Source organism: Vidua macroura, chromosome 9 (assembly GCF_024509145.1).
Source record: "Vidua macroura isolate BioBank_ID:100142 chromosome 9, ASM2450914v1, whole genome shotgun sequence".
In the NCBI taxonomy this organism is placed as follows: domain Eukaryota; kingdom Metazoa; phylum Chordata; class Aves; order Passeriformes; family Viduidae; genus Vidua; species Vidua macroura.
In genome coordinates this window covers 32,800,459-32,828,341 of record NC_071579.1, presented here as the reverse complement: position 1 = coordinate 32,828,341, position 27,883 = coordinate 32,800,459, and the positions used below count along the sequence as shown (strand labels likewise).

The 27,883-nt window shown below is 45.1% G+C and overlaps 1 protein-coding gene across 1 annotated transcript; it reads right to left on the bottom strand.

Moving 5' to 3' along the window:
* Positions 1 to 27,883, bottom strand: TNNI3K (TNNI3 interacting kinase). Its single transcript, XM_053984912.1, has 25 exons — positions 27,844 to 27,883; positions 27,142 to 27,250; positions 25,735 to 25,820; positions 24,110 to 24,207; positions 22,880 to 22,990; positions 19,261 to 19,359; positions 18,414 to 18,552; positions 15,906 to 16,050; positions 15,713 to 15,817; positions 15,015 to 15,109; positions 14,277 to 14,426; positions 13,665 to 13,751; positions 13,220 to 13,276; positions 12,144 to 12,236; positions 12,001 to 12,058; positions 11,692 to 11,886; positions 11,247 to 11,351; positions 7,315 to 7,367; positions 7,105 to 7,157; positions 5,819 to 5,951; positions 3,663 to 3,772; positions 2,090 to 2,149; positions 1,705 to 1,874; positions 724 to 803; positions 1 to 604 (listed from the first exon to the last, which is right to left on the bottom strand). Exons 1-25 carry the CDS (start codon positions 27,881 to 27,883, stop codon positions 534 to 536), a joined length of 2,502 nt encoding a protein of 833 aa, XP_053840887.1. The 3' UTR covers positions 1 to 533.

Genomic DNA, 27,883 nt, shown 5'->3' with positions numbered 1-27,883 from the left:
TTTTATTGCTTCAGCACTGTTGAAGTAATGCTAGGTGTGCCAGAAGTATTGTCAGAGCCCACCATGCAGTCATAGCTCATGTCTGTCACACTGCTTGAGGCCTCTTTGCAGACCTGCTTCAGGGATCATGGCTGTAGAACAACATCCTCAATCACATCACAGAACCCTGCCATCCATGGGAAATACTGATTCCTGCTCAGTCAGGAAGGCAGCTCTGCCTTGGCCACACAGACAGTATTACAGATACATTTTGTTAATTTGAAAAAAGCCCCCAGAAAATAACAGCGCGATTAACTCTGTAATTGCTTCTAGAGGAAGAGTTCAACTGCCCTGCCTCTGTTCTCTTTTTTAATGCTCCACGGTCAGAGCTGCTGCTGCAGGGCATGGGGTGGTCAGCTGAGGGAGATGCAGAAGCAGAATGCAGGACAGGGACATTTGTCATCAACACTAAAGCTGTTCAGTGCACGGATGTCCGTGTGATGCTCAGGGGGCCGTGGTGACAGCCAGGCTGGGGCAGGTGGGCGCTCCCTCCCTCAGCTGCTGTCCTCCAAGCTGCCGCTGCAGGAGTGGAACCTCATGGTGCTCAAGGGGTCTGACACGTACCCTGAGGAGCAGAGAGGGTCCCTGCAGCTGGCACAGAGTGGTCCCCAGCCCTGCCCCCCGTGCCAGCACAGCAGCCTGTCCCATGCTCCGGGGGCTTGGGGAGCACTCTGCATAGCTCACCGTTTTGGTCCACGGGTGGGTAGTGGAAGTTCCTTCTCATGTCATCCAGAGACAGGCCCTGAGAAGGGGGTTGCCCAGTGCTGCAATTTAAACAGGAGGTGTCAGTTTGTAAGGCTGATGATGGCACATCTCCAGACCATGAGAACTTTTTTCCCCCGAGTGGAAGGAAAGAACGGTACCATGAGACATCAGCCTGAGGCCCAGCCACAGCAGTGTAGTAAACAAAAAGCAAGAATAAGTCATGAAGTGAGACCATGACCCCCAGGCCTGCTGGCACTCAGTTACCCTTCCCAGAGTAACTGCCCTCAAATACCCCATTTGGGGCTTCACAGCTGTCTCTGGATTGCCATCTCGGACACAATTCCAGGCATCAATCCAGGGTCATTGACATGTTTTTTGTGTGTCACTGCTAAAAGGTCCTTGCAAATACATTTCTCAGGCAAGGAACATTGGGGAATTACCCTCCAGGCATGGACCAAATCCACTGTCCTGCCAACATGTGGTTCATCCCTGATCCTAGGGATGGGAGTTGCTGTTTGCCCTTGAAACCAGGTCTCCAAGTGGTAGGGTATAACACCTCAGGTATTTACTTAATGGTACAATAATATAGAACCCATGTGTTCTATATTGTGCCTTAAAAAACATCAGGAGTTCTTACTGTTCTGTAGTCATGAAATGAGTGATACCCAGCTTTTAGGATGTACCCTTGTAGGACCAGTACCAGCAATGCTGACGCCCACAAACCTCTGCAAAGCTCTTCCTTACATAGCTGTCTCCTGCCTCTGTACCTGCTGGATGGCTCTGGATTCTGTCTTTCTGTCTGTCCCTCTGTCCCTTCCCTTCTCAGCAAGGCCACTTTCTTTGATGGCACAGGTCCAGGGCCCTCTCCTGGTCCTGCCACACCACCTCCCAGCAGCACAGCCTACTTCTGTCCTCCAGCCACGCCAGGGGAGCCCCCAGGCCCCGGGGGCTCGTACCCACCCCTGGGAGCAGGCAGCGTGGGCTCGCGCGTTGACCGCGTACTCCAGCTCGAAGCGGGTGCGCAGGGCGGCCACGTGGCTGCGCCCGGGGCCACCCCGAGCCACCAGGCAGTCCGAGGATGAGGAGGGAGACAGGGACCCACTGCTGTTGCTGGAGGCTGGAGACATTAACTAGATAAAAAAAAAAAAATAAAGGTACCATTATGGCATATTTACAAGTCCTTTCTCATCTCCCTCGCGTAAGTCGTATCCCACTTTTCCTTGGACTTTTCCAGCAGCTCCAAAGCCACCGCTGTCCTCAGCTGCTGCCACTGTCCCTGTCCCCCTCTGCACTCTCATCTGCTTGCATACACACAGACCTCCCCTGCTGGTAGCCTGGTCCTTACCTCAATATTGCACAGACACTCCTCTAACTTTGTGACAACTTCTGAAAACTCTGGTCTCCCCTGGGAACACAACAGGAAAACCAGAGCTGGGTTAAAAACGGGAGGAGGCAGATCTGATGTGATTATATTGACACACAGGGAAGGGATGAGTCACAGTCCCCATCATTTCCCTCGCTGAATTTCATGGCATAGCTGTCAGTGTGTTTGGGAATCTGATGAAATCTGCAAGTTCAGTGCTGAGCTACAACATGAAGACATGTGAACTTTATGAACTTTAACTGCAATTCATCTCTTTTTCTGTAACAATTAGATTTGAGCTAATGATGACTAGATCAAGAAGTTATTTGCTCTGCTCTTTGCCCATGAACAGGACTTCAGACACAGCAAAGCAGAGAGGAGCAGTGGACAAGTTCCTGGCCAGGCTGCCTGTACGGCCATCCTCCTCCCTCCCTTGTCCATGAGAGTTGCACTTAATAAAACTAAATGTTTACTTCTTTACAGAGCTCAGCCCTAGGCCTTATGGCAAATTCTCTGGCTCTAATTAAAGCTCACAAATCCAATTAGCCAATGAAAAAGGCATCCCAGGAGATGCTGCTAATCTTCTAATCACCAGTTTGCCTTTGGAAAAAGCTGCTGTCAAAAGTTTCTGGGAAACAGATGTTCAAGTACCTGATAAATAGAAACAGGGACATGTCACATGGGAACTAGTTTTCAGCTGGGATGAGCCTTGAATGAAATTAAAGACAAATAAAAGGATACATTTTCTAACTTGGAGGCATTTTATGGCCATCCAGCAAAACCCCTACAGGTATACTCCATTTTCTGCTTTTTTTTTTCCTTTAAACTGAGCAGACCTTGTGGAGAATTTTGACCTGTAAACACTCGTTGAGCCCCAAAACTCACCATTTTTCCATAACAAATGGTAGCAAAGCACTTTTAGTAAAGCAAAATAGAGCCTAATAGAGAAAAGTAGCAAAAAACCCTTAATAAAGATAACTTTGACAGGCTTTTGCTCACATCTTGTGCAAACTTCTGGCCTTCAGTGGCCTGATTGAGCCATGAATTGTTTTATAGTTCTGTCTTGAAGCTCTAAAACACTGGCAAGATGAAGTGACATTGGAGTCACAGATGGGTAACAAACTTTACTGGGACTCTGAAAAGATGGTTTCTCCTTATAGGGGCTGACTGGCTGTGGGAATGCTGACAAGACACAGGGACTGCACCAATCTCAATTAAAGTCAGCACTTTAATATGACACATTATTAATGATTTTTTAAATGAATGTGTGTTCCATGCTGTCATTAACCAATTCTTACAAAAATCTGAGTAGCAAGGAATTTTCTACTCATTCTGTAACAGCTCAAGTCATAATCAGTATTACGTGATTAATTAAGTTTTGTTGAAAGGCTAAATGTTAATTTACTTTCCTCCTCAATTCACCAACTCTCCTGTCTTTCCAGACACACCCCATTGCCTGCCTGGGGGCTTTCTGCAGTGACCCTTCCCACAGAAACTGTTTTTGGGGGCATCAGACAGAGCAAAGTGCCCATTTTCTCTCTGCTGGGGCACTCACCTCAGGACAGGCGTTCCAGCCCCTCATCAGCAAGGCAGAGATGGGCTTGGGGATGGAGTAGCCGATGGGGGGGCGGATGTGGTGGTAAGCCATGTCTGCTGCTGCTGCTGCTGCACGGGACAGCCAGAGACACCCGTCAGCCCCAGAGTCACCCCAGAACAGCCCTGCCCACCTCTGAGACCCCCGCCAGCCCCAGAGTCACCCCTGTCCCAGGAACACCCAGCCCACCTCTGAGACACCCGCCAGCCCCAGAGTCACCCTGGAACAGCCCTGCCCACCTCTGAGACACCCGTCAGCCCCAGAGTCACCCCAGAACAGCCCTGCCCACCTCTGAGACACCCGTCAGCCCCAGAGTCACCCTGGAACAGCCCTGCCCACCTCTGAGACACCCGCCAGCCCCAGAGTCACCCCTGTCCCAGGAACAGCCCTGCCCACCTCTGAGACACCCTCCAGCCCCAGAGTCACCCCAGAACAGCCCTGCCCACCTCTGAGACCCCCGTCAGCCCCAGAGTCACCCCTGTCCCAGGAACACCCTGCCCACCACTGAGACACCCGCCAGCCCCAGAGTCACCCCTGTCCCAGGAACAGCCCTGCCCACCACTGAGACACCCGTCAGCCCCAGAGTCACCCCTGTCCCAGGAACACCCTGCTCACCACTGAGACACCCGTCAGCCCCAGAGTCACCCCAGAACAGCCCTGCCCACCACTGAGACACCCGCCAGCCCCAGAGTCACCCCTGTCCCAGGAACACCCCAGCCCACCTCTGAGACACCCACCAGCCCCAGAGTCACCCCAGAACAGCCCTGCCCACCTCTGAGACACCCACCAGCCCCGCAGTCACCCTGGAACAGCCCTGCCCACCTCTGAGACCCTTGCCAGCCCCAGAGTCACCCCAGAACAGCCCTGCCCACCTCTGAGACACCCGCCAGCCCCAGAGTCACCCCTGTCCCAGGAACACCCCAGCCCACCTCTGAGACACCCGCCAGCCCCAGAGTCACCCTGGAACACCCCAGCCCACCTCTGAGACACCCACCAGCCCCGCAGTCACCCTGGAACAGCCCTGCCCACCTCTGAGACACCCGCCAGCCCCAGAGTCACCCCAGAACAGCCCTGCCCACCTCTGAGACACCCGCCAGCCCCAGAGTCACCCCGGAACAGCCCTGCCCACCTCTGAGACACCCGCCAGCCCCAGAGTCACCCCTGTCCCAGGAACACCCTGCTCACCACTGAGACACCCGCCAGCCCCAGAGTCACCCCTGTCCCAGGAACACCCTGCTCACCACTGAGACACCCGTCAGCCCCAGAGTCACCCTGGAACACCCCAGCCCACCTCTGAGACACCCGCCAGGCCCGCAGTCACCCTGGAACAGCCCTGCCCACCTCTGAGACACCCGCCAGCCCCAGAGTCACCCCGGAACAGCCCTGCCCACCTCTGAGACACCCGTCAGCCCCAGAGTCACCCTGGAACACCCCAGCCCACCTCTGAGACACCCGCCAGCCCCAGAGTCACCCCTGTCCCAGGAACACCCTGCCCACCTCTGAGACACTCAGCAGTATGGAAACCTACTGCTGAGCCATCCAACCAAGGAATAAAGGCTGGATGGAGGCTGGAGGTTAAAGGAGGCTTTTGCCATCAGACCAAGAGCAGACTGAGATGCCCATCACCATGGCCACAGGCCCGCCTCTGGTCACAGGTCAGACAGCAGTGAGGGTCTCATTGGCAAAGGGGCTGAACCCTCCCTTCTTACCCATGCTGGCCCTGACCACGTCCTGCAGCACTCATGACCTCTAACAGCTCTTTTTCAGACATCCAGGGGTCAGAATCTCAGGAGTGCAAAGTTCAGCCCTGGAAATGTTGCTCTGCTGTTGTACACCCCCCTTCCCCCCGGTTTGTGGATGCTGTCCTGAGGCACACCAAGGAGATGTACCAAGGAATGGCTTTGCAATCCCAACAGTCATGTGAGAGACAGACACCCAGTAGTCAGAGTGTCTTGTTCCTAGTTCTAGACCTAGATAGGATAGTTCTGTGCTCTTCACCAAATGCAATATCTCAGCACTTAATAACACACACCAGTATGATATGGGTTAAAATCACACAGTGTAGCTACTTCTCGACTTCAGAGAAATTTAAAATATTAATTCATTGAGCATGTTACCTGGTTTGAGGTGAGCGAAGGGAATTTCCCCTGTTAACAGCTCCCAGAGGCACAGGGCGTAGCTGAAGACATCGGCTTTGATGGTGTACCTTGTGCACTGGGTGAACACCTCAGGGGCCATCCAGCGCAGGTTCTGCACACCAGGAAACAGCAATTGCACGTTAGCAGTGTTTGCTTCCTCACACAAGCACCTGTTCCTGTATTTGTACATGTGTTTTCCTTTGTTTCTTTACCTCCTACCTCCATCACTCAATAAAATAATTGGTAATCTGCCAGGAAAAGCTCTCACCTGCCTTGCAAGATTGAGTCAGTGTGTTACAGTGCATGATATGGAACTGCATTAGTGCTGTCTCAGGTCTAGAGAGCCAGGCTGAGCTGGCTTAAAATATCACAGTAGGGTGAGAATAAAAACCCCAGGCTCAAGGATGGGAAACCACATCATACGGCCTGAGAGATATATGCATATATGGCATATAATAGGAATTAACTACTGCTGCAGCTGGCAGAAGTAAAAGCTGGCAATAGCTGCATTGCACTGGGGCCTGCTCTCTTGGGGTCTTGCTGCACTCTGCAGGCCCCAGTTGTGAGGCTGCTTCACAAGCAACTTGTCTGTTCCTGGGGTATTGGGTTCAGGGTGGATATTTAGAGTCCTTGTGTTCCCTACTCTCCACCCACACATTGAGAGCCACTACTGAGGGTTAAAGAGCTGCTTGCCAAGGCCTGGGCTAGCACCACCATCCTCTGGCACTGCCACTCTGTTCCACCCCACCACCCATCCCAGCCCACGTTAACAGCTGGGATGATGTGAACGTTCCTGGCCATGGAGTGACACACAGGCCACATCTGGACTCAAACCAATGAAGACAACAACTGTCTTGTAAATCTGACTGTGAGCAATGGGCTACTGTGAAGAAAAGAACTGTGAAATAAGGGAACCAGTGCTGAGTAGCTGTTAGAAAAAGGAACCACCTGCCAACAGCATGTGCATAGGGAAGAGTGGATTAAAAATAACTCTTTAGTGAGGAATTGGAGCAATAGAGCTCCAAAGACAGCCTCATAAAGCATTTTTTTTTTCTGCTGCAGATGTCATCTATTTCCTCAACTCTGTTCTTGAAGACAGAGGAAAAAAATAAAACCAAGACAGAAAAACTCTGAGAGAGATTTAATACTATACCTGTCCATCTATTCCAACAATCATATTTCCAATGTCTTTTCTCCTAAACTGTGTTTGCCTGTATGTTTGATATTAATTATGTGGAACAAAACAAGAAACAAAATAAACAAACCCCAGGTTGTTTTGTCATGTTGTCTTCATCCAGGGATTGCAGAAATCGAGATTCTGAAACAGAGCAAGAAAAAGAATTACTCTCTGGCCAATACACTTATTATACAGAAGTCCTACCTTAAGTGCAATTCCACAGGACCTCTCAGTAAGCACATGTTTAGTTTTAGAGAATTTGGGGTTAATTTATAAGTGTTTAATAAAAACTCCTTACCTCCAAAATCAGCAACTACTGCATGACCATCCTCATATAGGAGAATATTGTGACTGGGAAAAAAAAAAACACTATAGGTAGTTGATAGTGTCTTAAAGATGGTGAAAATGCTATAGTTTTTGGGTCATAGCTAAACATTTGAGTTCAAATCACCTCCTTGGATAGCTATATGTCTACAGGTATGCCTCGTATTTACTGGTAGAAAGTACACATTCCCCCTGAGAGGGCAAGCCAACCTTTGACTCATCTGCATGCAACAAAGCCAGAGAGACTTTTAGAAATCGGCAAAAAAACCACAGCGTTCAAACAAAATGGGAACTTGGGGAAAGACCCACAAGCTGCTTTAGCTAGGTCACAAGTTTCCAGTACTTCTGGAGAAGAAGATTTCCCTGCCCCAGTCACTACACCTTCACAGCACAGGTCTGTGTAAGGGTTGAGCAAATCACAGCATAAGGAATGTGGACACAACAATGCTCTCAGGATATTTATCAAATGCTGACTGAGCCAAGAAAATTCAGAAGAGTGAAAAGTGTATGAAAAACAACAATGAAAAAGTTGGCAAGAGTTTATATGAGGAGGGAAAATGGAAGTAATATTGATGGTCTCAACAAAAAGCACAACTTGCTCATATTAGAGCTGCGGACACAAACAAGAACAGTCAAGTGAGGAACATAAATTTTATCAGAAAGCAGTGTTAGGACAGAAAAAAAAAATTAAGCTCTCCCAAGCAGGACTCCTACAAATCACTGTCTTCAAGATTTCCACCTTCACTTAAACCCAACCCTTGGGATGATAAATTTAATCATAAAAATGTAACCATGAGTCTCTTGATTTGTATTTGATATGATTTTAGCTCTCATATGTACTTTCCATCAAAACATTGACGTGATTTTAGTATGACATGTGGAATTGTTTTGAGACCCACACCATATGCCAAATGAAAATATGAATCAAACACAAGGCTGAACTAGAGAGACTCTTGAAGGCTGTGCCCCAGGGTGGGTGTAGGTACACAAGCCATACAAAGCTACAGACTTTGCTGTGCTCTTTGCTCAAATTTGGCCTCTGTCAGTAGGGACAAAAATTATCACCATGTCTCAATGTCAATAAACTGCACCGAGCCCTAGCTTCAATGTCAATCTATTCCAGGATTGTGTAGACATGAATAAATCCAACTTGACAAGTCAAGACATAATGAAGACCTAGGCTGACAGTTTTTGTGGAGAAGCAGAGAAATCAAATGAAATTCTCTTTCTTCTCATGGCATGCATCAGCCTTTCATAGAATCACAGAATCTTTGAGACTGGAAAAGAAGTCTCCAAGACCTCCAAGATCACAGAGTCCAACCTGTGACCAATCCCCACCTTGTCCCCAGCCCTGAGCACTGAGTGCAATGTTCAGTTTTCCTTGGACACCACCAGGGATGGGAAATCTGCCACTGCCCTGGGCAGCCTCTTCCAGTGCCTGACCACCCTTTCAGTGAAGAAATCCTCCCTGATGCCCAACTTGAACCTCCCCTGGCCCAGGATCTGACCAACAGTGCTGAAATGCTCATCTTGGTGCTGAGTGCATTGATGGGTATGTCTGAGAGCAGGAAGCAGGCTCTGACAGGGTTTTGTCAGTCTCTTACCTCCAGGGAGCACTACAGTAATGATTTTTCTTTTTTAAAGTAAAAAATACACCCCACAGAAATAAGGCTTGGAAGGTACATCTTAAAAATGCTGTTATTGCCTCAGTGACACTGGAAAATTTGAAAACCTCAGATGAAACAGGTACTTTTAAGCTTGGGTTTTGAGAAATACAGCAAGAAAAATCCAAGCTGAACTGAGCTGGCAGAAGACTAATACTGAGTTCAGCAGAATCAGAAATTAATTGTCTTCTCTTAAGGTCACACAGGGATTGCAGTGGTGAGAGCAGGCATTGTTCTCTTCATGAAACCATGGAAGGAAGAAAACGAGGTAAGAATGAGGAGTGTGCAATCATCTTGGCTTTGGGCGAGGACATGGTGCTGGGGTCTGCCAGGCACAGAGGCTTCTCTCTCCCATGGCAAGTGACAGGCTCAGCATGTCCCATTCACAGGGATTCGGGCCATTAAAAGATCCTTCTGCTTTTCACACGCTGTGGGTGTAATGAAAAGCAATGGATATTTTAGGATTTCACAAGGGATATTTCAACAAAGAGGAGTCATGGACTCTGTCCTCATTACCACCAGGCTGCCATCCTCTCTCTCATCTCCCTCACCAAGCAGCTCTCAGAAGTGTTCACAGATAGTTAGAGTCATCAAAAACAGGTCAGTCACTCAAAGGCTTCCTCCAGCCATGTTCAGCTGTTATGGCTTAAATTAAATGGATAATAAAATGGTCTCTCTTTTATTAAAGTGCTATAATCATCGTGGCTGCCATCCCTCACCGTGGTGTAAGTGGTAATAAGTTGATGCATGTCACCATTTCTGATGGCTGTCAGAACTGAAAAGCAAAATAAAGCTCCCAATTATTCTTCAAATGGAAGGATAACCCCTTTTCCAGGGTAGAGACACGAAAGATTAATTTTCTTCTCTTTTCTGTCAAGCCATATTGCAGGTTTATTTAATGCATTATATGCAGTGCATTAGATTTCAGAATTCACAAAGGTGGTTATGAGTTTTGTGAAAATTTAAGGTAAAAAATATGAGGCTCCTGTGAAGCCACTGGCAAAACTTAACACAGATTTTCACTCTTAGTCTTTCTCTTAAGCTGTTGCAAAGATTTTCATCTGGTAATTGTGCCTGTGGGTTGGCTGGGAGTCATGCTGCAAACATGACTCCTGCTCTTGCACTCATCTTTCAGAAGTTGAGCTCTCTCAGCAGCACACATCAATGGCACCAACAACCCTAGAGCACATTATCTTCTGACCCTCACAAATATGACCTATATGACTTCTGTGGGGCTTTCTGGCTCTCTAGGAAGATACTGGTTTGGGTTTTCTTTTGAGGAAATCATTATTTAAAATCCTTCACTGCAGAACTGTTCTCCTAAGAGCCACCAAGGCATGAAGCTGCCCTGTGAGGTCTTAGCCCTGGCTGCCCTGGTCTGAGCCCTGGCTCCCCTAGAGCAGTTCCACAGGCTGCAGTCAGGCATGGGGTTCTTGGTTCGTGCCACTGCCTCAGCAGCAAGGCTTTGCCTTGGAACAACACAATTTGTGGCCTGGAAGGAATGGGCAAGGATGCAGGGATGTGAAAGAGGCTCCAAGGATAGTGGAGGATGCCATGCCAGTGTGCCTGCTGCTCTTGAGGGCTGACAGAGCTAAGGACCATGTTTTGGCTTTAGCAAAAGGATGGTTTTCATCTCCAATCTTGCAATCAGAGCAGCTCAGGTGTTTCATCCCTGTTGCTGAAACATGCACAAGACGGTATCCACAGCTAGAACAGAAAGAACAGGCTTTTCCCTGCAGATACAAGGCCCCAGTGCTCCCACTGGGACACCACCAAAGAGATGGATGAGTGCCCAGTCCCATGCAAGAATCCCAGCTCCCAGAGGGGAGCAGCCAGAGCTGCTGTTAGCTGCAACGAATGAGCCAAGCAAACTGAGAAACACACCAACTCAGTGATTGTGGGGAGATATTTACAGTGAAAGAGACAAAGCAAAGGGACAGGGATGAAGTGATGAGGGAATGTGACCAAGTGCCCTTTGACAGACGGTGTTAGGCTGAAACTCAGCACTGCAAAACAGAGATTCAGGCAAACAAACAGATGCAGGAAAACACTGTCAGTGACTGCAGCCTTCCAGGACAACCACAGTTAAACTGTTGTGATTTGTACAGGTTTGTATAAAACCCTTGAGATTATTTTCAACTGAGTGCTAATGAGACACTGGGGTTGCAGGAGACTGCACGGTGTCCCTGTGGCTTTGAGCTTTCATGTTGTCTAAATTTTTAGGTTAAAGACAGAAACTGACCTGTTCAGATCCCGATGTATGATGGGCTGTGTGAGATTGTGCAGGTACTCCATGCCTTTGGCCACATCTACAGCAATGATTAATTTAGACTGCAGATCAAGAATTCTGTATTTTGTAAAAAAAAAAAAAAGATTACTTGAAGTTAATAGACAGTTGAAAATTATTCTGATCTGTAAATCATGCAACATTTAAAATTGTTTTACATACAAAATAATGTTACATAATCTATGTAAAGTAAATCTATATACTGTAAAATAATGACATTAAGAAGTTTGTGAAGACTTATCAGTTTACCTTGTACACCCAATAAACTGAACCAAAGCTTAACATTTTCTAGAGTGCTCCTTTCTCTGTTGTCCTATGCTGAAATGAATATTTACATCAGCTTCGATTTCCTGCTCTTCTAAATTCTGTAAGCAGGCCCACAGGTGCATGAGGGCAATACCTTTTCTGCTCATGGAGCAGGGAGAAGAGTGATCCCCCAGAGATGTACTGGGTGACAATGGCAAACTGGCTGGGGTCATCCAGGCAGGCTCCCACGAACTGGATGACACAGGGATGGTTCAGTCGGCAGAGGATGGAAACCTCACGGCAGAACATTTCCACATCAGACTTGGAGCAGTACGTGTTGGCTCGGTAACTTAGGATTGACAGGAGACGAAGCAGAAGGCAAAGGTATCATAAAATATGGGCTTTTGAAACACTTCAAGCTGGGTGATTGACCAAGCAGGATGGAAAAACCTGACAAACTTACCGTTTGATTGCAACAATTTTATTTCTACATCGTCCCTTATAGACTTTTCCAAAAGACCCTAAAATAGTTTAAAATAAATGAGCTCAAATATGTTTGTTATGAACATCAAACATTTAAAGTGAATGCACTTTCACTTCTGGTACCTGAGCCAATAATCTCGTGGAACTCTATCTCAGAGAGCTGCAGGTGGAAGTGTGATGGCAAGCCAGCACGGAGGAGGAGGACATCGGCCTTTTCTGCAAGAGAAACACCCAACCTTTTTGTAAAACACGGCCAGGGGAGGATCAGGCACAAAAGCACTGGACTCCAGAACTCTTGCACTGGGAAAGCTGACTTTTCCCTGTAAACTGACTGCTAATCCTGCTCCCTGTTACAGCAGAGCCCAGTGACAGACACATCCTTGTGCAGGCTGCCCTGGGCACTCCTGGCTTTAGCACCTGGCAGCCACGAGCACTGTCCCAGACTCTGCCTGCACCATGGGATGGTAGCGCAGAATCCCTTACATGGAGAACTCATTCCTTCTTTTTGTGCAGCCAGTGCTCGTTGCTGCTGCTGGGGATGCTATTCCAGAGCCAACTGGCCCTTGGTGACACGTGGAATCTAAACTCTGCAACTGAATTTAGTTGTCAAATGTCTCTATCTCTCTTTTTAGTTTATTATTATAAAGTTATCAGAATATTTCTAAACAGAGCATTTTGATACTGCTATGTAAAGGATGTAAGGATTTGATTATATTCAGAGTGAACATTTAAAGTGGAAAATTGAAAGTACTACAAAAAAAAAAAAAAGAGAGAAAAATATCTTAAAATACCTTAAAATATTTATCTGAATGTTTCAGCTGTATTTGTTTCACAAATTATTTTTGGACAGAATTTTTCTTATAAGGATAATTCAGGTGTTCTATGGTGTGATTTAAATGATACTTATTTGCATTCATGGAGAAACGGGTATTTCATTAGTGCTATTTCACATAACAGACTTTCCTCAAAGAAATAAAAATAAATATATATATTTTTAAAGTGAATGAAAACAAGGCAAATACAGAAATTGTCATTATCCTGAGTAACAAAGCTAAGTATACTGTTTCCTAAAAATATCCCAGGGAAATGTACCATAAAAAGTCCAGGAATCATGAATCCCGTGTAGGATGTTCAGGCTGACAAACACATTGGATCAAAGGACCACAAAAGTTCACGTTTTCCCTTGCCATTGCAAATACCTTTTGTCATGCTTTTAATCTTCCCTAGGGGGGATGGCACTGACACGTAGGAACCGTCTGAAATAAAGAACAGAGTGAAATTAGGGAGTTCAACGACAACATAAGTGATGGTGCTGATAAATTAATGAGTCAATGATGCCAGAAAGAATTAATAATAAAGGGTGAGAATTCAGATAAACACACCAACACGTCTGATGGGAGCTGGTTTGGGCTGGGATAGAGTTCATTTTCCTCACTGTACCAGGCCCAGCAGACTGGGGTGTTGTATGGCTGCAACCTTGAAAGGAATCTGTGTATGGCCAGAAAATGGTGAGTCCCATGGCAAAGATTTTATTTGTGCTGGACAGGACTGACCCAAAGCTCTCTGACATGGGTGGAGCACTTCCAGAGATTTCAGCAGTCTTTGGATCAGGCCCTTTGAGTAAAATGATTGCTCAGCCCATACCTCCTCCAGGCTGGGAGTATTCATTGCAGGGGGATTCATCCTGAGGTCTCTTGTAATGCTTCAGGAGGGTCACAATTGCATCGTGACCTAGGGAAGAAAGAGAAATACAAGGATTTGCAGGTAACTCAAAAGACTTTAAAAAAATAGTTTATACAAAATCAGGGGATTTAAAAAAAATGTTAAACATGCCTATAAAATATGCAAAGACATGGTGATGCTAATCTAAACCTACTGCGATTCTTAATTGTAGAAATATGGGAAATTTCTGCCAGTAAAAACATGCATGTTATTTTCTCAAGTCCACCTACTCCTAAAATGCAAGATATGGCAAAGGAAAACTCTGCTGCAGAAATCCTGCAATGGAAGCTGGCAATAGTCTTCAGTGAACTCTTCTTGAGTTCACTGAACTCTTCTTGAGTTCTTCTGGATTAAACTAATGCTTAACAGGGATTTGAGATGACAGATGGAAGGGCTGGTGGTGGGAGCAGTGGTGGGAGCTCGGTCTGCAGGCATTGGCAGGTTATTTTGCAGCATTATCTCCTTCCCAAGCTGCCCTCTCCTTCCTGCACAGATTCTGTGGGTTTTGTAGCAGAAACTGGAAAATTAAAATACCTTTCTCATAAGCCCACATCAAACAGGTCTGCTCATCCTTTTCTCCACTGGACCTGCTGGGATCACAAGCTACAAGATTCATGTCAGCTCCGTTATCCAGCAAGAACTGCACAAGGCGAATGTGGCCATGGTAGCAAGCACAGTGCAACCCTGGAACATCAGAGAAGTGCAGGGAGCACAGCTGTCAGAACATGCAATGGGACTGCAGCAACAACTGTAAAGTGCAAATTGAGCTTCTCAATAAATAAATATGTCGTCAAAAATACCTGAGGCAAGAGGAGAAAATTAAACATTAAGGCTGCAAGAACCAATCTATTGCCTCTGCACAATGTGCCACCACTTCCTTTGCCAGCTGCAAACCACATTTAATGACTCTGTATGTGAGAAAAAGCAAGTGGAAACAAAGGCAGCTCTGTGTAGTGGGGATAGGAAGGTGTGGAGCCCTTCAGACACTACATTCCAGAAACCCATCTCTTTGCAGAATAACTTCTAACACTACTTAGAAGCCTTAATATGGGAGGAACAGTTTACAGCAGGTTTTGTTACTCATATACATCCTAATGAGCCTGATACATCCTCACTGAAGCCTTATCACTTCTATGTCTCCAGTAGAAATACTTCAAGAAAGCTGTGCTCTGTCTGAAAGGCACTGGGGTGCTGGAAATCCTGATGGTGTATGGCTTCCCAATATTTTGGTGCTGGTATATACCCTCATACCAGTAAGTATGGTGATGTTACCTGTGTGCCCATCTCTCCCCTGATGATTGATGCTTACAACATTCTGGTCAAGAAGAAACTTGACAAGTTCTATGTTCTTTCCATAGGTGCAAGCGCTGCAGAAGTAAAAAGGGAGTGGTGAGCGCTATAGTCCATATAAGAAGTACTTTGGGTAGCCAAAAAGGAATTACAAAGAGATAAAAATGCAGTAATAAAGGATCATTAGAAATGTGCAAATACATGATTATTCCACCAGAGCATATTCATTTTTATCATTTCAGAAACATTCTAATTATTGCTGAATCACCTAATCTTGCACAGTTGTGCAAACAGTCTGTGTTGCAAAGTGCCTCTTAAATAGCCTTTACAAAATTCCAGCATGCCCACCAAACTGTGTTCTGCCACCTGGTTTCTCGTTCAGAGTAACTGGCTCCAGCAGACATCCAGGTGGAACAAGTTCTGATCCCAGCTCCCAAACTGGACAAGGAGAGGAACCATTGTCCAACCAGGTGTTGGTGAACCTGATTTTCACTGCCTGGTTCTGCCTCTTGCTTCATACCCTGTCATGTATCCCATGACACAAACTCACCCTCCCTGTGTAGCTCTCTGCTCACTCTGTTCCTCACCTGGCTGCTGGGGAGACATTTGTAATTTTGGGTGTTGTGCTGCACACGTGTGTAAAGTGGAGCTCTACTGACAATGGCATTTGAACACCTCACCTGTGGAAAGCTGTTTCACTGAATATATTTTCTTTAGTGAGACTTTCTGTTCCTGAGAGCTGAATTATTTCCTTGACAACTTCAAACTTCCCATTGTAACAGGCACTGAAGAGGAAGCCAGTACAGAGGTGTTAGCAAAACCAGCTTTCCTAAGAGCCCCAAACCTGTCCAGCAGCTGCTCCAGGGCACTCACAGGTGTAAAGGTGTGTCTCCATAGATATTCACCACGTGGGGCTGCACTTCAAAGCTGCTCTGCAGTAAGAACTTCACAATGTCATGGTGTCCAAATCGAGAGCAGAAATGCAGAGGCACATGATCTTCGTTGTCCTGAGCATTCACTGCCGGTCGACCCAGAAAAAGACCACAGAAAGGATTTTATCCTTAACACAGCGTGTCTGGGATAGTTTTAGATATTTAGTAGAATTTAATGTGTTGTGTTTATGCATTTGGAAACCTCCTGGAAAAATATTTGCGGACGTATTTGTTGAAAATTGAAATTTCTGTGATCTTTTGGATATCAAACCCACATTGTTCCGTGCCACCTGCAGTGCACCACTGTCAAGGTGATTTTCTGAACTTGGGGCATGACTGCTTTCTTCCAGCTGCAAACTTATTGAGTCCTTTGGCAAAGCTTTCCATGAAAGAATCATGACTTATAAATGACCCTTAGAAAGAGCAATTTTGAAACAAAAGTAAGATAATAGCAACATCAACAGAATTGGGAACATCCAGGCATGACAGAACTGCTGGCATCTACCAGTAGTAGCAAAATATTCCAAGGGCAGTTGCACAGAGTACCCCTGGGGGATCCTTGCTCTGCAGATGGGAATGTTGGAGACTGCCAGCTGTCATGGAGCACATCCCTGCCAGGGATCCTTCTGCCTGCTTATGGGATGGGCAATCGCTGCGGGTTTGGGCTGACTAGCAAGTCACATTATGTTAAAAGAAATAGCTCAAGTTTGCGACCCCAATTACTGGTCTGCACTGAACAGTGCCAAATTTATTCAGGTTCTTTCCCCAGTTCCTTTCATTCCTGGGCACTAAAGACTTTTCCTCTGCTGCTGAATTTACAGCAAGTTTCAAAGTGTGCTACTTTAAGAGCAAAAGGCTTCCCGCTTCCAGTCTCTCTTTTCTTTTTTTCTGTGCTGAAGATTTTGAGTTTAAAGAGAAGAACCTGAAATGGTGCCCCAGATTCTTTCCTTTTGGAATAAACTCTCTATCAGAGGGTAAACCTCCCACTGCCTTGTCATGATGAGAGAACGTCTCTTTTTTCCCCCCTTTATTATAATTATATCAGCCCAGTGCACACACACCAAGGCTGAAACACCCTGAGCTCACTACTGAAAACAGTATGCACAGACCTGACTCGCTGCTTCCCTCCACACTTTTTTGTTGCAGGAGGAGGATGTGTGATTGCAGGCAGGACTCACACAGAACATGGTAAATTGATGTATTAACCAGCACTACATTTCCAAGCAATATACTGTTACTTCCCAAAAAACATTTCTGTCTCTTACTCTGAGGGTAAGAAATTAATTTTTAAATAATTTGGAATTTGCTCAGTATTTCACAGAATCGTAGAATGGCCTGGGTTAGATGGGACCCTGATCTTTAAGGTCCCTCCCCATGGGCAGGGACACTCCCACTGTCCCAGGCTGCTCCAAGCTCCAATGTCCAGCCTGGCCTTGGGCACTGCCAGGGATCCAGGGGCAGCCACAGCTGCTCTGGGCACCCTGTGCCAGGGCCTGCCCACCCTGCCAGGGAAGGATTTTTTCCTGGTGTTTAATCTAACCCTGCCCTCTGTCAGTGTGAAGCCATTTCCCTCGTCCTGGCACTCCAGGCCCTTGTAAAAAGTCTCTCTCCATCTTCCTTTAAGGCTCCCTTCAGGTGCAGGTAAGAATCTCTGCACTGATAATCACAACATGCCTAAAATGTGACCTGTAAGTTACAGCATTTGTGTGCCTTTGTGGGCTGTGTCACTGGTGTGCACATGAAAAGAACCCACAGAACCACCAGCTGCACACTGACATTAGCCACAGGAGAAAATATTTTAAATATTATATTAATGCAGAATATAAGCAATGAAGTGCTATGTCCCAGCCAGAGTCACATCACTGTGAGGCCACCTGGATGAAGAACTCGCCCAGCACCCAAAGTGTGCTGAGAGACTTTTGTCCAGCCCATCAAGTCTTCACACAGGCACTTTCTCAGACAGAAAATGGCCCACAGTGAAGAGTGGGAAGCTTGTGGAGCATAATAAATCATGTGCTAAAAAATCCCCTTTTCTGTGGAATTTTGATTTCCATATTGATTATTTTAAATTACTTGCTGCATAATTTTGACTTAAAATCCTTCTCCCATACCTCATTCACTAGTTCTCTGTGCATTTGAGTCACTTTGACTACAGACCCCCACCACATGGCCACATGTTCCCTGCCTGGATCAATGTCTAAATAATGAGCCACCTGTATATTAATCTTGTTTTCTGCCCCTGTTTTTCACCTCTAACTTATTACTGAAAATATAGTAAACGTGAGATGACAAACCAGCATACTTAACCAAGGAAAGCTTTCCAACTGCTGTTTTTTTGTTTTGGCTGTCCAAAGATGATACACAGACACACAGTACAAAGAGTGTGTGTTAGGCAGCTAAGACTCTGTTTAGAAAACAAAGTGTTAAAGATGATTTTTAAATATCTTACCATCAGCTTTGCTTCCCTCTTCCATCAAAAGCTTTGTGATGTTGAGAAAGCCTTTGGCAGCAGCCAGGTGGAGAGGTCTGTCCCCAACTTCACCACTTGCATTCACATCGGCTCCAAACTTCAGTAACAGGTGTGCTACCTAAATATTTAATTAAGGTTAATTAAAATATCACATGAAAATAAAACTCTAAGAAAACCAGATGCAATAGTGCATTGGGTAATACTGTATGTGAGCATCGCTGTAAAGCTAAAACAGGGAAACGAGATTCAATAGAAAACTATTTTTTAAGTTACATGTCTATAAAAATATTAAAATATCAAAAGCAAGCAGACATTCTATTCTGAAAAACATCCTCTATGGTGAATGGATGTAGAGGAATTTCTTGTGGAACAAGGACATGCTATCCTTGATGCTATTCCTTTGCAGGAACTGGACAACCCTGGCTTGCAGATTACAGAGTTACTTTAAAGTATTTAGGACATCCTTGAAAAGGCAATAAGCTTTGTACAAACACAATGGTCAATGCTGGACGCTGAAAACTGTCACGTCCTATAACCTGATCAGACGAGGCTTGTAGTATAACAGCCATCAACAAGTGACTTGTAGATGTAATCATATTAGGTTAGCCAATGAATGTTAATTAGCTGTTGTATTATGTAAGGCAATAAGGTATAAAACATGGATAAATTAGACAATAAAGAAGGATGACATCTAGCCATAGTGGTTTGAGTGTCATTACTCCGGCCTGCTCTCCGTGGGACCCTCTTCAAATGGACACCAGAGCCATCAGTGTAACAAAGGAGCAGCCCCAGAGCCCCCCAGGCAGAGCTGTGAGTGCCCAGGTACCTGCTGGTGGCCGCAGTAGGCAGCGATGTGCAGCGGGGTGAAGAACACGGCGTCCTGCACGTTCACGTAGGCGCCGTGCTGCAGCAGAACGTCCACAGCCTGCAAGGAAACCAGCAGGAACGCCCGTCACAAGCACTGTGCATGTATTGCATGTGCTCAGCTGGTAAAACAGGACTTGGAAACCTCATGCCTCCAGTTTAAAAAATGCCAAACAGCCCCAAACAAACGAGTTATAAAGGTGCAGAGCATGTAAAAGTGATTAACTTACAGTACTTGAACTGAACACTGAATGTCACTGATGCTTTATAAATGAGCCTGAAAATCCATGTGCCACTAGAAAAACTGATTCATGAAGTAAGAGGCACAGAAATGGCTGTCTGGATATTCTCAGAACAACCTTTAATTTTCTTCTAGCCATTATGAACAAAGAGCTGTAAACGTATCAGAGTTTTTAGAAGTGAAAAAGTCACACAAAATGAAAGATCCTTTTAAATTTAAATGTGTGAAGGTAAATCCTCAAACATGGAAAGATTTCTTTGTATTTTAGAACATAAGAGCTCTTTGGTTTCAATAAATAACCCTAAGTGCTTTCTTTCAAATTTCTACTTTTTTTGGTCCTTCAGGAGGCCCATGTTTTTTTGAAAGCTGTGAACTCTCAAGAAATGCCTTGCTGCATAGCTGCCAAAATAGAAGCCCGAGGGAAACCACTTTGGGTTCTACACTGAAGCCGGAGGGGGTTTTCTGAAGCACGAGGGAGTCTTTGGGCACATGGAGGGCTTGGGCTGGGATTACCTCAGAAGTTCTGCATATCAGCTTGATGCATGCAAAGTTTTGAATGTCACGGTGGTGAAAGACGCTGGACCACGAGTCACGACAGAGGGAAGAACTGGGATTGAAGGGCTACCAAGGACTGGACAGTGGCCAGCTCCTGCACTGTGCTGCTCACACTGGTGCCTGCCCATGGAGAGCCCCTGGAGGGTGGCAGCAGTGCCAGCTGTCATGATGCACGTCTGTCACCTGCTCTTTCAGCTGAGACCCCCAAATCATGGCAAACGTGCAACAACAAGGACAGTCAGTTCAATCCATGCAACTCCTGAGTGCTCAGAGAACACAAACTCTTCCCAAGCAACATCAGTGTACAGGGATTGTTTCTTTACACAATTTCAATTATTCTTTTTTCATATGATGGCCTGAAGGTATTTTCTGCATGAAGTCTGTGCCCTGACATATGCAAACGTATCCATTTCCCATTAGTTTTAACCATTTTTCTGTGGCATCAGCTATGATTTCCCCTGGAGGCAGCACTGCAGGGCCAGGTCTGATTATTGCCATGTGTGGGGGTTCTGCATCCTCCCTGGAACGCCCTCAGTGCTGCTTCACTCTCATTGTGATCCCCTCACCCCGTCCACATACAGTCAGAATTTCCCTTGCTAAATGTCACATGTGTTGACATCCTTTTGCTGTGGATCCTTCTGCTGCCAATCTCAAAAAAGCATTTGACTACATAACAAAAACCTGAAGAAAGATCCCCTGAGATCTTTCTGCTGGCTGTTCTGTCAGCTCTATCAGGCACTCAGGGGACGGGTGGGAATATGCTCAGGTGCTAAATAAAGAACACACTCCATTATTTAGTTAACACAGCTGATTCCCTCCACTGTGTTTCCTATGTCTGGCCAATTTTCAATATCTTGGTGGGCCAGAGGTGGGAACATAGAGCCAGCCAGCCAGGGATTTAATGGTTTGGTGGCTTTCAAATGATTCGTCTAAGACATTTTCCAGCAAACTAGCATGATAAAACTGAAGTTGCAGCTGCTGTCTCTGAAAAGAGATGTTTGGGCCTGTAGCTTTTACACTAATATGACTGAAACGTCTTTGGATCAGCCTGATTTTAATTTAGCCATGAACTGTGAGGCTGTAACACATTCAGGGACGTGACCATAACTCCAATTCTCCTCAAACTCTTTGGGAACTGGAATTCAAAATCTAGATTCATCTAGAAGCTTTCAAGGTGGATCTTCAAGGTGAAAAAAACTGTGTTGAGTGATGTGGATTCATTCCTGATGATGAACATAAAACTAGATGGGTTTTGACACATTTTCCAGGCTGTAGCAATGGCAGCAGTGCTTTGTGATCCCCTGATAAATAGAATTTTGTGTGCTTTACTAAGCAAACTCCACTCAAGTGTAAATGATGAGAGGGGTATAGAGACAGGTTTGATAGTTTGTCAGACAAGATATCTTTCCAGGAAAGAAAAAAAGAAGTCTTAGAAAGCACTGAAAGCTGTCATATAGGCATCACAAGTAGGAGGCTGTGCTGGAGGGATGTGCAAGGATAGAAATACTTCAGAAACTAAGGATAAAAAAAAATATTTTTATCCTCAGGAGACAGATGGTGAGTGAAGGTGAAGCTTGCAACCCAGGGAATGTTCCCAAGCTGCAGAGAAGGCAGCTGGGTGGGCTGGTCCAAGGCAGCCAGCAGCATCCCAGTGGGGCTCACACCAGCACAGCCTGGAGAACAAGGGGAGCTAATGCTCCCCTTCTCCTTGTACAGCCAAATGTTATTTCAAAACAGTACTTGAAGCAACATGCACAATATTCTTACTTTGCAATTTTTCTTAAAATTCTCTTACAAAAGGTTTATTCAGAAGTTTTTTGAACACTCAAGTCAATGATCTTCACTTCAAAGACAATTAATTAAGCCACTCTGAAGGCCAGAAGGAGCCAACAAAAACCCCATGAGACAGACATAAGGACTTTGTCTTTTGGAAAAGGGCAAGGGATAAAAACTCGTCCTTATAAGGGGGTTTGAAAAATATATTCCATGTTTCCATAAATATTAATGAAATTGTGGACAAAACAAGGTACTTTACCTGGAAGAGGAACTTCTAAGCTGACTCAAAATTTCACAGCAATGTAAAGAAGGAAAGCAAGAACTTGGACTATAAATCATTGGTTCCTAGAGCAGCAGATGGACCAAATGAGTTATAGAGCCCCACCCCATTTATGGAGATGCTTCTGATACAGAGCTGATCATTCCCAAGGAAGAAATAAGAAACTTTTCAATACTACTAACAGTTTATTTCTTATTGAGTTAATATTGTTGGGTTGTGAGCACCCTAAACTTGCCCATAACCTCAGCAGGAGCTCAGGATGTGGGAGCAACAGCAGGTCTGCCTTTGGCATTTACAGCAAAAGGCCCAGATGTTTTAGAAATTACTTGAAACCACAGAATGCTCAGAGAAGACTTTGTATTGTCATTAAATACCTGTGGAGAGGAGACATTAAATACCTGTGAATGAGACCATCCCAGAGTCAGGGCTCAGGTTAACAGCTCCACCATCATTCTGCACAGAACTATTAGAATCAAAGAATCATCAAGGTTGGAAAAGACCTCCAAGACCTATCAAGTCCAGCCTTTGACCTGTTTCCTTTTGTGCATGTTTGCTCAGTGTAAAAATATACGCACAGATATGATTTTCCCAAAATGCAGAAAAAATTAAAATCCAGCTGTAATTAAGCAGCTCTGAATTTTGTTCTGAAAGACAACAATGCAAACCAGAATGAGCTGCCCGTATCAGCAGCCAGCTGATTCAGTCCTGCACAGCCTCAGGGTGGCATACCTGGTGGTGGCCAGCCATGGTGGCGACGTGCAGGGCCGTCAGCGCCCCGTAGCCAACCTGCTGGATGTCAGCCCCGCCGTGCAGCAGCGCCGTCAGCAGCTCCACGTCGTCCTGGGGAAAGAGAGACCTTTGCAGTTCACTTGAGTCAACAGAATGAATTAAGCATTTAAATTTTAGCTTGTAGAATTATGTGTTGAATTTTAACCTTTTACTTAAAGAAACCTCTGCCTGGTACACAGGGCATAGGAAAATGCAAATTTCTGAAGCTTCTTGCATAAAGAACAATACCAGAAGAGGCAAAGAACCCAGATAAAGAAGCTCCTCTGTCTCCAAGCCTATCAAGACTGACAGACGTACTCAGATAACACCAAAGGACCAAAAGCGCACGCGCAGAGAGGAAAAGTTCAAAAGTTCAATCATGAGGAAGACCACAATCTTCAGCCTCAGGACCACCAAGAGACCCCCGTACGACCACCACAGCAAACCAGGCGTGCCCAGAAGGGCGTGGACTTACTTAGCATGAGAAGCGAGGACAGGCGGGGCCAGGGGTTGAATATGCATGAAAAAGTTGTGCAATGTATTGCATATGGAACAGCTTTGGGAATAAAGGTGTGGGTCAGACTGAGGCTCAGGGCACAAGTTTTGGAGAGCTATCTCACCTGTGCCGGGCGCTGACATACATACCCACTTCATAACTACCCCAGGGTGTGGAGTCTGTTTGTTTATTCCTCGTATGGCTTCACTGGAAGCCAGGGATTGGAGCCACGTCATTCCTGGGACAGGCCCTCACGGCTGAAGGGAGCAGCACCCGCCCTGGGCTCCCTGGCTGGCCATGATGGAGAGGGACCAGCACGGCCCAGGGGCTCAGAGTGCCTCGAGAGGCTGGGGGAGCTCTGCCCCAGGCACCAGCCCTCTCTCTTTTGCTATACTGAAGCCTTAAAATGTCTCTATCCTGATTTTATGCTGGCACTGGACAACTCCTCTGTCTTCAGTTGCACTGGATGTCTCCACCAGCAATTCCAAAGCAATATCCCAGCCCATGGATGACACTGCAAAAGCACATGCTGATTCCTGTGCATGGGCTCTTGATGGGGCATTTTCCTGTGCACCACAGATGTGAAACTTATATTTTCACCAGAAATAATGACTAGAGAGCTCATCTAGACAGTACAGACAAATCAGTTGCTCAGCTTTGATTTCCTGCCATCAATTTTATTTAAAATAATTTACCTTATAAGCTGCCAAGTGCAGAGCTGTGAATCCATTTCTGGTTAGTCTGGATGGGCGCAGCCCTTTCAGCATGAGAGTTCTGATGTGGGATTTGTTCCCTTTAGAGAGAAAAGCAGAAAAAAAGACAGTTACAGGAAAGAACATGCAGATGAGGTAAGAAGCTTCTGCATGAGTTTAAAAGCAGAGAAATAGTTATCTCGACTGCTGACCTGAGGCAAGTAATAAAATATATCTTTTGATACTTCAGAATGATGAGGTTGATGGAAATATCTCATTGGCCGGGACAATTGCAGGTCTGGACACATACCAGCTCACTGTTTGTTCACGCTTCAATGAGGATTTGGTAAGGGTAACTGAACTTCTAGAGAAGCAAACCCCTCCTTTAGCATCCAGAGCATGCTGCAGAGAGCTCCATGAACCAGAAGGTGCTTCTGGAACCTCTGGTTCCTCAGTCACTGAGCTCCTTTGCCATCTCAGCACTGGAGCACTGCTCTTCCTACACAGGACATCCTTACAAGGACGGTCGTTTTGGGGAGTGCTAATGTGGGTCCAATAACGTGGTCTAGGCCAGTAGCTTTGCTCTGACCTTTTTTGATGCACAGTGAATAAATACATAAATTTAATAAATTCATCTGCCTTCTGAATACTTGTGACAGTAACCAAGGACAATGTCAGCTCTAGTAGCTCTTTGCCCTTCTCCGAGTAATCACAGAATTAATGATTAGTGTGCATTTTCCTAAACTTCCTCTCAGCTACCCCAACTGCTCTGATGTTCCCATGTATTGATGCCATCTTTGGATAGGATCTTGCACTCAAAAATGACAAGTAAAGATCCACTCATTTTTCAGTAGTGCAGGATCAAGTTGTTCCTCATGGTGAACATCTAACTAAGATTGATAAAATCATTTATGCATGTTATTAGTCAGTACTTTGCAGAGCTGAAACCTCAGGGTAAAAGTCTCTGCCTCTCTCAGCCAATTTCTGCTGAAAATTGTATAACAAGAGCAAACCAAGTGCATGAACTAATGACTTTTTTGTGGATAACAGAGCAGCTGTGTGGATCCAAGTGGAAAATCCCACCATCGGTATGTTTGTATGAGCATCCCAGAATACATCTTGCCCTCTTCCCTTGTGTATTCTGATGTGCTATCTGGAAAAGCCCTATCAGCTGATGTTTGTCATTAGATCATTTCAGTTATTCTTCTTTTAATCAATGGGAAATAAAATACAGGTATTTTCATTACGGTAGAAAAGTTGGGGGTGTAAATATGGCAAAGTACTGCTACAACAAGGTCCCCGTCCTGGAGCCTGAGCCACGGACAGAATCCAGAAGTGTGGAGCCAGAAATGTTCTGTGATGGGTTTGGATTAACAAATGCACATAGAAGCACTTTTGGACGAGCTGAACACCTGCAGTAAATCATGCTGCATCACCAGCCAGGACTGGGGCAGGCTGAGGAATCAGCGCTTGTGGGGCTCTTTGTAACTCCACTCAAGCCCCTAGCGGGCGGCTCAGAGCGATGCTGAGAGCTGCTCCTCCAGCTGAGAAGGTCCCTGAGAGCTCAGTCCTGCTGCCAGGCAGAGCAGATCCGTGCTGGTGCCGGGGAGCCCCGCTGCAGCACCTACCCCCACACACGCAGCACAGGTGCAGCAGCGAGAGCCCGTTCTCCGTGCGGTAGTTCAGGTTGACTTTGCAGAAGGCTTCATCGGAGCTGAAAAAGGGATTTTACAGATGATTACTCCTTTCATCTTTCAGCACAGCTTCTTGCATGTGGGGAACAGTTAAAAGAGAAATCTCAATGTAATTTTTTTGAGACACAAGGCTGAATTTATGCCCAGTTTACAGTCTGTAAATCTAGAAATACTTTAATACTATCAGGTTGAGTGCTCCAGATTTATTGTTTTCTGAGAAATCTGGCTATGCAATCACAATATATACATTGTAAATTTATCTAAATTAGGCAAAATAAGAGGAAAGACTCTTTAAAAATAGAAACAATCCATATAAACTCAGCATCTGTATTAATGCAATAATAAATACGATGTATTTTTAAAATATGTGTATTGATTTTGAAATGGTGAGTAGGACATGCATAGGGCAGGGGCCATCTTGCTAGATGAAAAGAATAACCAGGAAAAGCCTATTAAAAAGTGAGTTTATACCCCCCAGATGAAATCACCGGGACAGTGATCACTGTGCTTGCTTACAGGTTGTTAAATGAGACAGTACTTGGACATTTTAGCTTTTGTCATTGAGCCTTGTGGGCTTCCTTCAGCACAGACTGATTTGTTAGTGATCCATCAAACACTATAAGTAATTACATTTGTTAAAAACTAAATACACCTTCAGTTAATATTGCTTTGCAGAACCTCAATTTCGGCCTGCCTATAGAAGCTTCCACTCAGTATCAGCACACCCATGACCCTGAGTTTGCAGAACACTTGGATTTGTGTAACTATAAACCCACCCGGAGGGAGGAGCAACCATTACACATATTTAACAAGGTTACAATACAAAAATAATGTTTCAGTGCTTTTCTCAACTCATTTCCAGTCTGTGAGCTGGGAGTTTGCTGCACTGGAGCTTTGCAGGTAATGAACATGTCTGCTGGGTGAGCCTGTGTGTGAGCATGTGGTCTCCTGAGAAAACCAATTCCTAACTTTGAATCCACTGCTTTTGTGTTTGTTTACAGTGGTACACTTCAGCAATATTCCTGGCTGCAGAAACACATCAGCAAATCTGAAAAGCACACAGCAAAATCAGACATTGTACTAGAGCTAATTATTTTACAAAAGTATAGAGGTGTTTGTCGTAAAATATTGGCATTAATAATCAGCAGCCACTAATTCTGGTACTCTGCTGTGGGGCTCTGCCCAGCACTGTGATCACATATTCCCAAAAATAGACATAAGGAGCATGCATTCCACACAGGAGAAACTCTGTCCATACAAAACACCTGAAACTGAAAATATGGTTTGATAGCAAATAGTAATTTGAAAGAAATCAATAAAGAGATTCACAGAATATTTTACCTGAAAACATGCTTTAACTCTGCCAGCTCCTTTTCCTTGATTTGCAGGTCATCCTCCAACCGCTCCGTGACTGTGGCATAGGATTCACTGACTTTCTTCTTCCATTCATCTACAACAAAAACTCCAAACTGATAAAACACTTCAAAGCACAAGAAGAATAATGTCGCAGTAACCAAAACACTTGATTTTTAAACATCCAATTGTACAATTTCATATATATTTCTATTAAAGTTTAAAATATTGCAGCTATTAAACTGTTCCTGCTGCAGCCAATACAGAAACATATACAAGGATTTCAGAGACAGTGCACATATATGAACCCTTATCAGAAATATTTTAATATTAAATAATATTCAAGAGAAAACTTAAAGTTCAGGTTACATTTGTTAGCTCTTTTTTCCTCAACAGACACACAGCAGAAACAAGTTAGAGATTTAAAGGTTTTTCTCATGAAGTATGAGTTAAATCAACATAGTATACAAGTTATTATGATTTTATATAATTGCCCAAATAAATTTAGTTTAGTAGCTCTTTTGGCTTTTTTGTCTTCTTTCACAGCCTGTATCTGGGTTAAGTCAAGAACAATACCTGAGCCTTGAACTCAAGAGTAAACCAGGAGAATGAGTTATCTCCTGAAATACCATTTGCTCCTTGCTGATGGATGGATGGCACATTGCCTGTAAAAAAAGTGACATTAGTTACCCGTGCAAGTCTGGGTTGGTCTAGATTTATAATTTCCCAT